The 14,555-nt window shown below is 34.2% G+C and overlaps 1 protein-coding gene across 2 annotated transcripts in view; it reads left to right on the top strand.

The window, feature by feature from the left end:
• LOC101895602 (zwei Ig domain protein zig-8) overlaps nucleotides 1–14,555 on the top strand; it is a 692,613-nt gene that overhangs the window by 631,464 nt on the left and 46,594 nt on the right. For both annotated transcript variants that reach the window (XM_059121452.1, XM_059121453.1), the window contains one exon: nucleotides 8,397–8,607. In XM_059121452.1, coding sequence (XP_058977435.1) covers nucleotides 8,397–8,607 — 211 coding nt within the window. The remainder of the gene's footprint in view (nucleotides 1–8,396; nucleotides 8,608–14,555) is intronic.

Genomic DNA, 14,555 nt, shown 5'->3' with positions numbered 1-14,555 from the left:
CCTAACGGCTAAATTCCGTATTTTTTAATATTTTAACAGAATTTTCAAAAAAAAATCTTTCCAAATTCTTTCAAAAATTGATTCCAAAGGGTGGAGAGTATTCAAAGTTCGGCCCGGCCGAACTTTCAGCTTTTTTAATTGTTTTTTTTTTTTTTTTGGAAATGTGTACTGTTAGTTTACGAAAGTACTAGTAAAGAGCACCATTTATATTATTGGAATAAAGAATGGAGCTCAAATCCTGAAATTTTATATAGACTTCGCTTTTATTGTGTGGTTGAGGGAAGGAGCTGGTTACCGGTACAAAGGAGTATATAATTCGGTATTGAGTGATGGAATAGAGCTGGAATCCCGATGTATGATAAAGATGTCACAGTTCGTGTCTGCGATATTGAGATGGATTTCCATAATTTTACAATAGTTGTACGAAAATTACTAAAAAGTACTAAATTTTGGAATTGGGTGAAGAAATGAAGATAACATTCTGAAATTTAATATTTAAATCAATAATGGTATCCGTAATTGAGTTTTGGTAGTTTTTGGTTTATACGAAAAGTTCTAAATGGTACTAAATTTGGTATTTGGTGAAGGTATAGGGCTAGAATTCTGAAATGTAACAGGATTTCACTGCTGGTATCTGTCGTTGAGAGAAGGAGCTTGTGTTGGAAATGGCTACTACAATTATACCTGATGATACCTAATTTAGGCATGGCGGAAATTAAAAAGAGCTATAATCCTGAAATTTGATATAGTGGTCACTGTTGGTTTTTAGAGTTTCATATGGAGACGTTGAAATAGATTTGGACAGAAAAATTGGATGTGAATCCATTATGCAATGGTTTTACTAATATCCCACTGGGTGATATCCTCCTCGGCTGAAAACGGTAAACATTTTATTATTTTCTTTCAAAAAAGGAAAAACTGCAATATATTAAACCTTGAAAGTCTTAATTTTTAGTACGGTGCAAAGGTTCAAATTGAGCATTTTGAGTACTAAAAAGTTCCAACACTGAGTCCTGACTGTTCTTTGACGATGCAGCGGGCACTTGCTAGCATTATATAATTATTTTTTAAAGAATCCCGATTTATTGATTATACTTGAAAAATGTTTTTTTAAGAATCCAAATTTTTTGATCATCATTAAAAAATATATAGTTTTTAAATCCTCTTTTATTGCTTATCCTTGGAAAATTAAAAAAAAAATAAGAAAAAAATCCACAATTGCTGATTGTCTCAAAAAAAAAAAAAAAAAAAAAAAAACAATTCTAAAAAAATCCGAGTTTAATGACGATTTATGAAAAAATATTCTTTAAACATTTTTTTTTTAATTTTTGGTTTATAGTTTCTTCAAGGATAAATTAAAAGTTGTCAAAAAATCTTTAACAATATGATTAAATGTCCCTTGAAAAATATTTTTAAGGAAATCCACATTTATAAATGGTCTTTAAAAATATATTATTTAAAATAATACGTTTGGTACTTGAAAAAAATATGATCCATCGAAAATGTTCTTTAACTTATTGGCAGTCCTTGAAAAATATTTTTTATTTGTTGAAGGTTTTTTTAATATTCTTCAAAATATTCATTTTTACCAGACTTTGAATTTTCTTTATCAAAATGCGTAAGAATCCGATTTTGTACCATTAATTTTTTCTTTATGTATTTCTGATAGAGTGCATCTAAAACGCATATTCCGCAAAAAAAACATACAAAAAGAAAACCCGATTTGTATAATCTTAAAATAACTTTACAGTCAATATGTTAAAGATCAAGTTGTTGTTCCTCCCCAAAAGTATTTAAGCTTCAAATATCTTGAAAGCGACAAAAGGCAAAGTCAAAGAAAGTTTTTCCAAAACCAAATCATCAAAATCATTGCGTGTGGAAAATGGCATGTGCCGTCATGTGGCATGTAAAAGTTTATATTTCTTTTCGTTTTGTTTTTCTTTTGCCGCCAATGGTCTTAAGATAAGAACAATTTCCTTTTTTATGGTTAACGCTTAAGTAGGAATTTTTTGAGCAAGTTTAGAGGAGAATAGCATTAAAAACTTAAAACAAAACTTAAGCTAACAAAAAACGAAATGCTAACAGATGACTCATTTTGGCAGAAAGATAAGACCATTAAAAATTCTTAAGTAGAATTAGATATAAGCAATACGGAGCAATTGACCCAAACATTTTCATTCTGTGAGAGAATTTTTTGGTTAAGTAGCTTAAAACTTTTGTTTTGCCATACCATACGCACCATCTGTTTTTGGTCGAAAAGTATAGGGAATTATTTTATGGGTTCCAGAACACTCTTTTAAAAACTAGCTTTTGGAATAAAAAAAGTTTTGACCGGATATACAAAATGTTTTTAAAAGTTGGAATATTAGTGCCTGTCCCATTGTTGTTTAACCCGAAAACATACTTAGTCAGTACATATAATGCATCCGATTGCTTTACAGCTCATATAGGAAATACGAAGAGTTTTTTCTTGGATCCCACGTAAAAAAAGCATGGTTCCTTGGACATAGAATATATGAAATGAAATTTATGAATATGAATTAAATATTTAGTAATTAATAATCAACAAAAAAAAATTGACCATTTAATTGAAAACATTTTTTCAAATGGTTCGGAAATTCCATATTAAAAGAAACTATGACCTTTGACAATTTTCATTTGAACATTTGTAGATATTTATGGTTTTGTCACAGGATTTATTTTTAGTTGCTGCAGGCATCTTCAATTTCATCTTTTAGTATATAGCAGCTTTGTACAATTCCATTTTGCATTCAATTTATTTTGTGATTTGATATTTATTAAAAAGTAAAATGAATAAAAGCCAAAGCTTAAAAATATTGAATTTCTTTTGATCTTTGTTTATAAATTAAGTTCAATAATGGAGAGATATGGAGAGGGTCCTCAAAAATTAGGATGTGTAATAAAATGACAACACCTCTTCCTATCTCGCCGAGCTGGCTAGGTCTGAATATCATCTGTCCATGTTAATTTGTAATCATGCTACAGGTTGCAATTATGGTCCGATCCTCATGAAATTGCATGGAATTAAGGCTTAAGTCAGAACAGATATGTATTGTGTTTGAGGACGATCGCAAAATATTTATTGGTTGAAATGGACCAGACACAGCAAAATTTCCTAATTTTGAAGCTGCTCTAAAGATCAAATTTATAGAAAGATCGACGACGAGTTTTATGGAGGAAAGAATTTAATACAGGACTGAAGATTACCATTTTTGATGGTCATCGGATAATAATTAGGGGTTTAAACGGACATAAAATTTTCATTGTACGATAAACAGGGTGAGATAATACAGGGTGAGATAATAAACTACAACAATGGCAAACTCCATTAGTTTTACATTTTTATACTCTACAACACTATGTGTTGGGGGTGTTATAGGTTTGATTGCGCCAAAAATTATGTAACACCACGAAAAATTGGTTTCCCACATAGTCCGTCTGTCCATGTTAATTTGTAAGCACGCTACAGGTCTCAATTATGGCCCGATCATCATGAAATTTAAAATGGAGGTGGAGATAGGGTCGGAATATAACCCTATTGTTGGAGATGATCGCATAATGTTTAGGGGATGAAATGGACCAAAAACTGAAAAATTTTTTGATTTTGTAGTTGCAATTATAGACCAATATGATCATCTGCTAATATTTAAAGGGTGAAATAGACTATAACATTTGTGTTAAATAAAAGTCAAAATTTACATTAAACCGCGAATATTTTTAATCGCAACGAAATCACAAATAGACGAACAGTTCAATTTTGATCGTTATGTAGATGCCGATAGTAAATACATCGGATATACATAGCGAAATATGTACAATGTCTATATGCAAAAGAAGGGAATGTTAGCTAGAATGCTTATATTTGAAAAATGGTTGGACCGACTTTGAAAATTTTTGTTAATTTAGAATGCCCTCCTGGCATTGAAGCATAAAAAGATGCCAATAGTGATGTTAATATAGATTTTGTAGTATTTTGTGTCATTTTTATACCCTACACCACAAGGTGGTCAGGGTATAATGTCTTTGTGCATTTGTTTGTAACAGGCAAAAGGAAACGAGATAGACCCATAGTTCCTTTTGATGATCTGCATAGAATCACATTCTGAGTCGATTTATGCATGTCCGTCCGTCCGTCTGTCCGTCCGTCCGTCCGTCCGTCCGTCCGTCCGTCTGTCCATGTATTTTTGTAAACAAAGTACAGGTCGCATTTATTGCCCGATCCAGATGAAATTTTTCACAGATCATTTGTTCGGCCCAAGGACGAACCCTATTGAAATTGGAGATAATCGGTCAAAATTTAGATATAGCTCCCATATATATATTCGTCCGATTTGCCTTTTATTGTGCACCAAACGTGTAATATCAGTCCGAATAGTATGGAATTTTGCACAAATGATTTGTTTGGCCCAAGGACGAATCCTATTGAAATTGGAGATAATCGGTCAAAATTTAGATATAGCTCCCATATATATCTTCGTCCGATTTGCTTTTATTGTGCACCAAACGTGTAATATCAGTCCGAATAGTATGGAATTTTGCACAAATGATTTGTTTGGCCCAAGGACGAATCCTATTGAAATTGGAGATAATCGGTCAAAATTTAGATATAGCTCCCATATATATCTTCGTCCGATTTGCCTTTTATTGTGCACCAAACGTGTAATATCAGTCCGAATAGTATGGAATTTTGCACAAATCATTTGTTTGGCCCAAGGACGAACCTTATTGAAATTGGAGATAATCGGTCAAAATTTAGATATAGCTCCCATATATATCTTCGTCCGATTTGCCTTTTAATGTGCACCAAACGTGTAATATCAGTCCGAAGAGTATGGAATTTCGCGTGTACGATCAGATTGGACCTCAAAATAAGTATGCCAAATTTCATCGAAATCGGTTCAGATATAGCAATGGCTCCCATATATATTGTTTATCCGATTTGTTATTTTTGTCCTCCGCAGCCGTAATATGCACTCTGTAACAACAATATTTGGTGAAATTTATCAAATACTGCTCAGAAATACATTTGCTAAATTTTATCGAGATCGGTTCAGATTTGGATATAGCTCCCACATATAACTTCGTCCGATTTATATTGGATTGTGCACCAAACGTCTAATATTTGCCCAAATTGGATGAAATTTGGCACATACGACCGAATTGAGTCTAGAAGCTAGTTTGTCAAATTTAGTGAAGATCGGTTCAGATATAGCTATAGCTCCCATATATACTGTTCATCCGATTTGTCATATTTGTTACCCACAGCCATAATATGCACTCCGTAACAACGATATTCAGGGAAATATATCAAAGCTCCCATATATATTTTTATCCGATTTCAGATTAATTGTGCACCAAATGGGCAATACAACTCAGAATTTAAAAGATACAAATGCTTCGGCATATTTAGTTCTTTGAACTTTAAATTATAATACTAATCATAGCGTGTATGATTGAATTCTCCCATAAAAACTTTTAATTGTTATGCGCAGCTCAACTAAATTAGCAAAGTGGTGTAGGGTATCATAAAGTCGGCCCCGCCCGACTTTAAGACTTTCTTTACTGGTTTTTATTTTTTTTATCGCATGCGATTTTTTCAATTTTACTTATAGTATTGAAGTGAATATTTTGTAATATTTTTTAACCTTACAACACAGGTTAGGGTTATTATATATAGGTTGCAATTATCGTCCGATCCCCACGAAAATTTTCACAAGGGTAGGGTTAGGCTCAAAAGTGCTAAACTATTGTTTTCAAAGATGTCCGCAATATATTTAGGGGTTGAAATAGACCAAACACATAAAAAATTCCCTGATCACACAATTGCAGCCAATCGACACGCCTAAGAAAAAAGTTAAGGATAGAGAAGAATTTTAGTATTTTGGATGACCATTGGAATTTATTTAGCTGTAAAATGGACCATAACAACTAACATCACGACCGAGTGCGTAAATATTGGGCAAATGTGCCTGTTCAAATTGATAAGGGCAATAGTAGTGTTGTAGGGTATCACATGGTCGGCCCCGCACGACTATAGTCTTTAATATATTTTTTTTTTAATTTTATTAAATGAAAGCAAAAAATGTCAGAACGTTCAAACGGCCAATGAAACCGTCACACGCTGCGCCAATGTTGCTCTGCGGTATTTTGGTTCATTCCCGGCGAAGTGTTTGCTTGAAGTGATCGACACTTTGGCATTTTTTAGTGCCAACCTTGCTTTCCCAAATACCCGAGACACAATAGTTCAACGGATTTGTATCCGGAGATTTTGGTGGCCATTGTGCGCTGGAAATGAAGCGAGGACCCTCATTTTGTAACCTTTCTTGGATGGCGTATGCTGAGTGCGATGGTGTAGAGTCCTGTTGAAATGTCCAAGGTCTGCGGCCAAAATGTTTGCCTGCCCAATGATGTAATACACCCTCCGAAATATTTTCGCGATAATATTCGGCATTTATTCTGATGCCACGGTCAATTGATACGAGCAGAGAGCGACCATCGACTGTTATGGCGGCCCACACCATCGCCATGGTCGGCGTTTGTGTTGTGGTGGCCAACCGACCTCTTTGGCAAGTAAACACGATCATTTTGTTTGCTTACTAACTGCTGGACAACGAATGTCTTCTCATCGGAGAAAACCAAATTCGGCAGTTCACCACTTTCAGCTAAGCGAAGTCTATTTTGTTTCCGTTGTGGTGTAAGTTCTTGCACTTTTTGGAGTTGCTTCACTCCTAGCTAATTTTTCAACATTTGCCGAATGGAATATTGTGATATATTCAGCTCACGAGCCATTTTCGGCCACTGCGAGGCGGGTTTCGATCAAGTCGCTTCTTTACATTTCGAACCACTTCTACTGACGTTGCTGGTTTCTTCCGTCCACTTTCTTGCCGTCGGGCTACGCTACCAGTATCACGGTAACGAGCGATGGTACGAGACACAAAAGATTTATTCACATTTAAATGCTGGAGTGCTCTAACGATAGCCACTTGTGATTTTCCAGCCAAATATAAAGAAGCCACGCCATCACGTTTAAATTCCTTCACGAATAACTGGTTGCAGTTTTTTTTTACCTCAGCCTGCTTAATATCGACCTAGTTCAGACTTGAAGCAAATGTGTCAAATTTGGGGAAAATCGTTTTCAATATAGCTATATCTACCATACCTATGTTTTATTCGATTTGAACTTTTAGGCAGCCATAATATGCACTCCATAATAATTATTTTCGATACCAAAAAACATCCTACAAATACTTTTTTCAAAGAAGCAAATGCATGTGCTCTGTAGCAATCTTATATTGTACGAGGGGTCACATATGACATAAGGTACCAATAAAAATGTGTCTTTGTTATAGGTAGCTCTACAAACTAGTCATGGTGGTGTAGGGCATCAAAAGCCTGTCCTCTCCGACTAACTCTAGCTCTACAAACTAGTCATGGTGGTGTAGGGCATCATAAGCCTGTCCTCCCCGACTTATGTCCTTTCTTTGCTGACTAACGTTGGGATTCAAAAGTCTTTGAAAAACTTCAAGAATCAGAAAGTCATTTATATTCCTTCCTCTAACCGGGCTCCGATTCGTAATTAACTTAATTTTTGTGCTATTTCACTTTCCCTAATATTTAGACCACATTTTTAACCCCACCTAATATCTTTCAGTCACACTCTATGATTTCACACATATAAATGTTAAATGCTATTTCATTTATCATTTCATTTATAACCTTTGAGTGCTTTATTTATTCTTTTTTATTTTCATTCTCTCATTCAATTGTTTATGAATGAAAATGAAACTTTGTCCATTCATTCATTCATTCATTCATTCGCTCATTCATTTATTTGGGTTATTAGAAAGCACTTTGTAGAGTAGGTAAGTTCACGATGCCAAGGGGTTTATTTGATTTTTGTTTGCATTGTATCTGGCAGTCTTTGTTTTAAAAAAAAAAAAAAACTTTTGTTGGCCTAAAGCCAATTTGAAACATTCATTGCACAAATACAACTACTGCCTGGTATGCCATTGTATGTGGCTCATATATGACAGATGAAAATGTTTGTTTTGTTTTGTATTTTTTCGTCGTTGTTGATGCTGATGCTGTTGTTGTTGTTTTGTCCTCTATTGTTACTCTGTTTTCACAAAGTTTAAGTATCCATGTGATTGGGGCAATTGTCCTATCTAAATTGACTTTTAAATTCATTGAATAGCGCGAGAGATGTGTATCCTTTTATGTTTTGTTTTTCCTTTTTTTTTTGTATTTCATATTTCACTAACGGCTAATAAAACAAATGAAATACTGTTGACTGCAGTGAAATGTGTTTTGAAGTGCTTATGGATTGTTTTTGTCAGTTAGTTTTAAATTGCATTTCATTTGTTTTGTATTTACAGGTATCATGGGTGCGACATCGTGACATTCATTTATTGACGGTCGGTCGTTATACCTATACATCAGATCAGAGATTTGAAGCTATGCATTCACCGCATGCAGAAGATTGGACACTGCGCATACGTTATGCCCAGCGCAAGGATTCGGGTATTTATGAGTGTCAAATATCAACAACGCCGCCAATTGGCCATTCGGTCTATCTCAATATTGTGGGTAAGTGTGAAATTTATTGCAATTTATTACATTATATATATTTTAATCCTACAACTGTAAGTTCGCAAAGGATTCAAATAGTTAAAATGATTTTTGAGGACGAGAATGTTAAAATAAGAAGTTAGAAAAAAGTTCTTGGTTCGGCGACAGATGTACACCCTCGTCTTATGACAATCTATATATATGAAAGAGTAGTGAAATAACAGACTGACTGACTGACTGAGAATCAACGTTCAGATCAACCGGCTGAAGCTAGAATCTTGAAATTTTGTATGAGGCGTATGATAAGGCTGTGATTTTTTGATTTTCGTACTAAAAGGAAACGAAAAGTACTAAAATGTACTAAAAATTGGATACTTTGTATTGTACAAACGGAAAAGATTAAATTCTGAAATTTGGAATAAGAATCACTGATGGAGTGCAGGGTAGATGCACAAAAGGACTTTGGAAATTCGAACATTAAGGTAATAGTTCTAAAATGGTACCATTTGATATTTTGTGAACGGTTAGACCTAAAAACTGTAAATTGAACTATAAATTTGAAGTATAAGCTTACGAAAAGTTCTAAAATGGTACTAAAACTTTAAAAATGTACTATTTGGTATTAAATTAACCGATAATGGTAAAAACTTGAAAATTTGGTGTGAAGGGTTGAGGTCGAGGTTGAAAAGTGAGTTTGATGTATGATTGTGGTTTTAGAATTGTGTATTAAATGTGCGAACTGTACTAAATTTGAAACAGTTTGGTTAAGGGAGAAGGGATGAAGCTGAAATTTTGTGTTGGGATCGCTGTTGGTGATAGCTTTGTGATAAAGAGGTGGAGTTGAAAATATGTACTACAAGTGCACGAAAAGTACTAAATAGTACAATATTTGGTACAATTTGGTATTGGGTGAATACATAGGGCTTGAAATTTTAAATTTGTTATAGAGATCGCTGTTCATGTATAGCCTGGACATATGGGGGTGGTTTCGGAAATGTATGGTGTAATTGTACGAAAAATACTGAATGGTACTATCAGGCATGTCACAGAATGTAAAATCGTTCAAGAGTGAAAACGAAAACGGTTTTAGCTTCTCTAAAAAACGGAAAACGCAAAAATTTTGCGTTTTGATATCACTTTCAAAAAGCAGGGTGAAATTGAAATGTTTAGTGATTTTAACGTAAAAAATAAACAGAAGACACATACATTTTACAGAAAATATTGTATTAACCAAATTCTCTTAGAATGAACATGTTTTTGGAATTTATTTTACAAAAAATCTATTATTTTTCTAATCCATGATGAAAAATAATAAAAAGGACTTGCGAGGAACTGGTGGTGGTGATATCAATCAATATGTTTTCAGTGAACACGAGAACAGTTTAATCAGAATTTGCGGATTGTATAAAAGTGTCGATGGAGTTGGTGGTGCAGTAAGCTTTGCGGATTTTGTAAGTGAATTAGACCTCAGTTGTTCTGAAAAAGAAAACTTTGATTCGTCATCATCTACACATATTCCAAGAACTCGAAAAACAAGTCAATTAGTTTTAGGTGAATCTGAAAACGAAGAGCTTAATTTTTCACCCTAAACTTCAAAGCAGACCACTTCGATTTTAAATAAAAAAGATAGACCAAGATCATGCATTCCACCTGCTTTTAAAAATGTTTCTACATTGGCAATTGATCCAAGAACACCAACATTGGAAGAAAACCGTTCGCGAACACCTATTCAAAAACGACTTAGAAATAAAAGCTTATCGTGTCCTCCGCCATCTACACCAATAAGACAAGTGTCGGGCAGCCTAACAAAAGCAAAACCCACGCCTGCAGTAAAAAGACCCCGGGCAAGAACTCCCTCAAAGCAAGATCTAAATGCGCTTTTAGTTGAGGAAAATTCTCATTTACAAAACTTGGAAAAAATTTGTAAAATTCTAGAAGATAACAGTAAGGAAATGAAAAAACAAACTGAAAAGTTGGACAGACTTTGTAACATCCTGGAAAAAAAGTATGTGGAAGAGCAGTTACATAATATTGAAATGCAAAAGAGAATGCGTGAACGGAACGAAATGAAACTCAAAATAGTTGAACTTGAAACTCTTAAATATGCTGTAGAACAGGAAAAAGCAAATACGACTCGTTCTTAACTTTACATTATTTTACACAATGGACTAAAAATGGTGGATCCTTACTCTGCATTTGAGTGAGATAAAGGATCTGATGCGTTCCTCAATGTCCGGCGACGAATTTTTTCAGTAGACCGCTGATTTATTTCTTCATCCATTACAGCAAGTATTGAAGCCCCTGGCATTTTTACTTTTGGTGTTTATATTATAAAAACAATTTAAACTCTTTTTTTAATTGTCAATAATTTGTTTACGACTTTTTTTGCATGGAGTTACCATATTTTTATTTCAAAAATGTGAAATGATTTTTTTTTCGGTTTAGTCAAAACGTACGAGTGCTGAAGAAGCAAAAGCAAATCGTTACGATTTGGAAAAGGTGAAATAAATCGATTTCGTAAAACTTCTGTGACATGCCTGTATATTTAGTATTTTGTGAGAGGAAAGAGAACAAATTCTGAAATTTGATACTTAGATTACTGATGATGTCTTTATTTGACATTCGTACAAATAGTATTAAATTTGGTAATGGGTGAAGAGATAGGGCTGAAATCTTCCAATTTGATACAGAGGCCTCTGAAATTGAGATATGGAGGTGGTTTTGAAAATATGTTCTATATTTGTGCGGAAAGTACTAAATAGTACTAAATTGGGTACTGAATGATGGAATAGAGCTGCAATTCTGAAATGAGATATAGATTTTACAATTGGTGTACGTGATCAAGATATGGAGGTGTTATTGAAAAGTCGTCCTTTATTCATACGAAAAGTACTAAATTTGGTATCCAATACCAATCGAATAGGGCTGGAATCCTCAAATGGTTTTGGAAATGTATACTGTAATTGTTCGAAAAGTACCAAATGGGACTAAATTTGTTATTGGGTGAAGGAATTGTTCTGAAATCATGAAATTTGATATAGATGTCACTGATTGTGGTTAAGATTAGGAGGTGGTATTTGAAATGTGTACTATAATTATACGAAAAGTAATAAATAGTACTAAATTTGGTATTAGATGAAGGAATAGAGCTGGAATCCTGAAAATTGATATGGATGTAAATGGTGGTGTCCGTGGATGAAATGTGGGGGTGGTATTGAAAAAGTGTCCTTAAATTGTACGAAGAGTACTAAATAGTACTAAATTTGGTATTGGGTGAAGGAAATGTTCTGAATCATGAAATTTGGTATAGATTTCACTGATGGTGTCGGTGGTTTAGATATGGAGGTGGTATTGGAAATGTGTACATTAATTGTTCGAAAAGTACTAAGTGTTACTAAATTTTGTGTTGGGTGAAGGGATAGGGCAGGAATTCAGTTGAAAAGTGAGTTACATGATGTAGGGTATAAAAAGTAAAAAAGCTGTAAGTTCGGCTGGCCTGAAATTTGAATACCCTCCACTATTTGGAACGAATTTGGCAATTCTCAAAAACAACAAAATCCTTTAAAATCTTAGAAATACCGAATGTAGCCGTTATATTAGGGTCAATACGACGACATGGAGCTGCATAGGTAATTTCTTTCATAAGCCATTACAATATTCAAATGGGAAACAATTCCGGTGAATAATGTTGCTTAAATCATCAAAATACCGAATATCGGGAGGTACCGTTATATGGGGGCTATACGAAGACGTGGACCTGCTTAGACAATTTTCTGCCCTAAGCTGTAGTATTAATTACGAACTTAAAACACCAAATTTAAAACAATTCGGGTAAAAAATTCATTAAAATACCGAATATAGGGAGGCACCGTTATATGGGGGATATACGAAGACGTGGACCTGCACAGACAATTTTCTGTCTTAGGCTGTAGTATCCATTTCGAACTTCAAATGCAAAATTTGATACAATTCCGGTGGATAATGTCGCTAAAATCATCAAAATACGGAATATCGGGAGGTACCGTTATATGGGGGCTATATGATAACGTGGATCTACATGGCCCATTTACGAACTTAACCTGACTACTGGCAAAAAATACATGTATGCAAAATTTTAGGCTTCTATCTCAATTCGTTCGAAAGATAGCGTAATTACAACAGACAGACAGACAGAAAGACGGACATGGCTAAATCGTCTTAGAATTTTACGCTGATCAAGAATATATATTCTTTGTTGGGTCTGACATGAGTATTTCGAGGAGTTACAAACGGAATGACGAATTAATATACCCTCCATAGTATGGTGGAGGGTATAAAAACGCTTTATAGATTGGGATATGGCAACGCCTTTCTTCTGAAAATAGCAAATCGTACTCATTTTTCAAAATAAATTAATTATACACGTCATGCCTTAGGTTAATATTTTAATTATCGAAATCCATATGGCAATGAAAGAAGGAGATGCCTGTTCAGCAATATCTGAATATCAAAATCGCTTCAACCCACAAGGTATCTGAAATATAAGCACTGTTATAAAGGAATAAAATCCCATTGGCCTGAGTTTACATGAGGAAGAACTTTTTAATATTTGTAGCATGATGTGCCATAGTATTAGTCCATTCTCTGGGAATTGTACCTCAATATATGCCTGGGAAAATTGACATATTCTTAGGTTTTAAATTTCTTTTAGTTTGCCCAGTCCTAACAATTTAAATGTCCTTTATGGTAAGGTCAATCCAATAACTTGGCAGCTATTGAAAAAACTTGTTGTTTTGAACTAAAAGCCGAACTTTCTCTATCGACTTTGCTGTGATATATACAATGTATGGCAATAACTTATGCTGAAACTGTGTGGAAAACAAAAGGCATTCCGAAACAACATTGACTTTTGTAAAACATGGAAAAATACCATCAACTCAATGTTGTTGTGATTTATTAACCATGAAAAATTGTTTACGTGCCCGACCCCCACAACAACATTCTCAAATAGAGTGAAAAAGAAAGCCAAGTAGGAACCAAAGAAAAAAAAACCTACACACAGAACCCACTACAAAAACACTGCAATGTCATGTCATTGTTAAAGAAAAAGTCTAAATGAAGAACAACAAAAACAACAACAATTCTCGATTACAACGTGGAACGGCCAAACCGACATTTACGCAAAACCATAAACTGCAAATGATGCTCTGGAGAATTATCAAATTCTGCAAGTGTTCGGCGTTATGGCACCGAAAGCAAGATTTACTTGGGCGGATAGCAGCATAAAAAACGTGTATATGAAACAAAAAAAGAAAAAACTGAACCTTAAAAAAAACGAAATGCCAAGGAACTATGAAAAGCAAAAACAGATATGAAATACAACGCCGAGAAGAAGAAGAAGAAAAAATACAAACAAGCGAACCATAAAACACTAAAGACTGACACATGAGCTGCAGACGTAAAAACCTAAAATGAAGATGAACAAAAAAAAACGACTGAAACAAAAACTATGAATGTCAGTTAGCTTCGGGTCGCCTTTTGATGATGTTGATGTCTTCTCTTTAAGTGTAAAATGCTTGAGGTTCTCTCTCAGGTCCATGTAACGCAGATGGCCATCACATCCATCATGGCCATCCGAGGCTTTCGTTTAAATTACACCCACAGCATATAAACACGTGATGAGCATGATGGTAATTGCAGAGAGTAGACATTTAACGGTTTCATTTATCAAAATTATTGCCACAATTATTTGTCGGCGTCGTAATATTCTTATAACATAATAATAACTTTTTTTTTGGTAAAATCTGAGGAAATTTTGTTTAGGCCTGGATTATTTCTACTGATAAAAGTAAAATTAGGAATTGTGATAAGGTTTTGCCAGGGTTAACGTGACTGCGAGGAATACTGCTAAACTCCTTTGTAAAGGAAAAGCGGGAATTAAAAATTAAACAAAACAAGTGAAAAAGTAGCAAGTTCGGTCGGGCCGA

The sequence above is a fragment of the Musca domestica genome, unplaced genomic scaffold, assembly GCF_030504385.1.
Source record: "Musca domestica strain aabys unplaced genomic scaffold, Musca_domestica.polishedcontigs.V.1.1 2, whole genome shotgun sequence".
Taxonomy (NCBI): domain Eukaryota; kingdom Metazoa; phylum Arthropoda; class Insecta; order Diptera; family Muscidae; genus Musca; species Musca domestica.
Note: the sequence above shows the minus strand (reverse complement) of the source record. Positions and strands in the feature narration are given on the sequence as shown.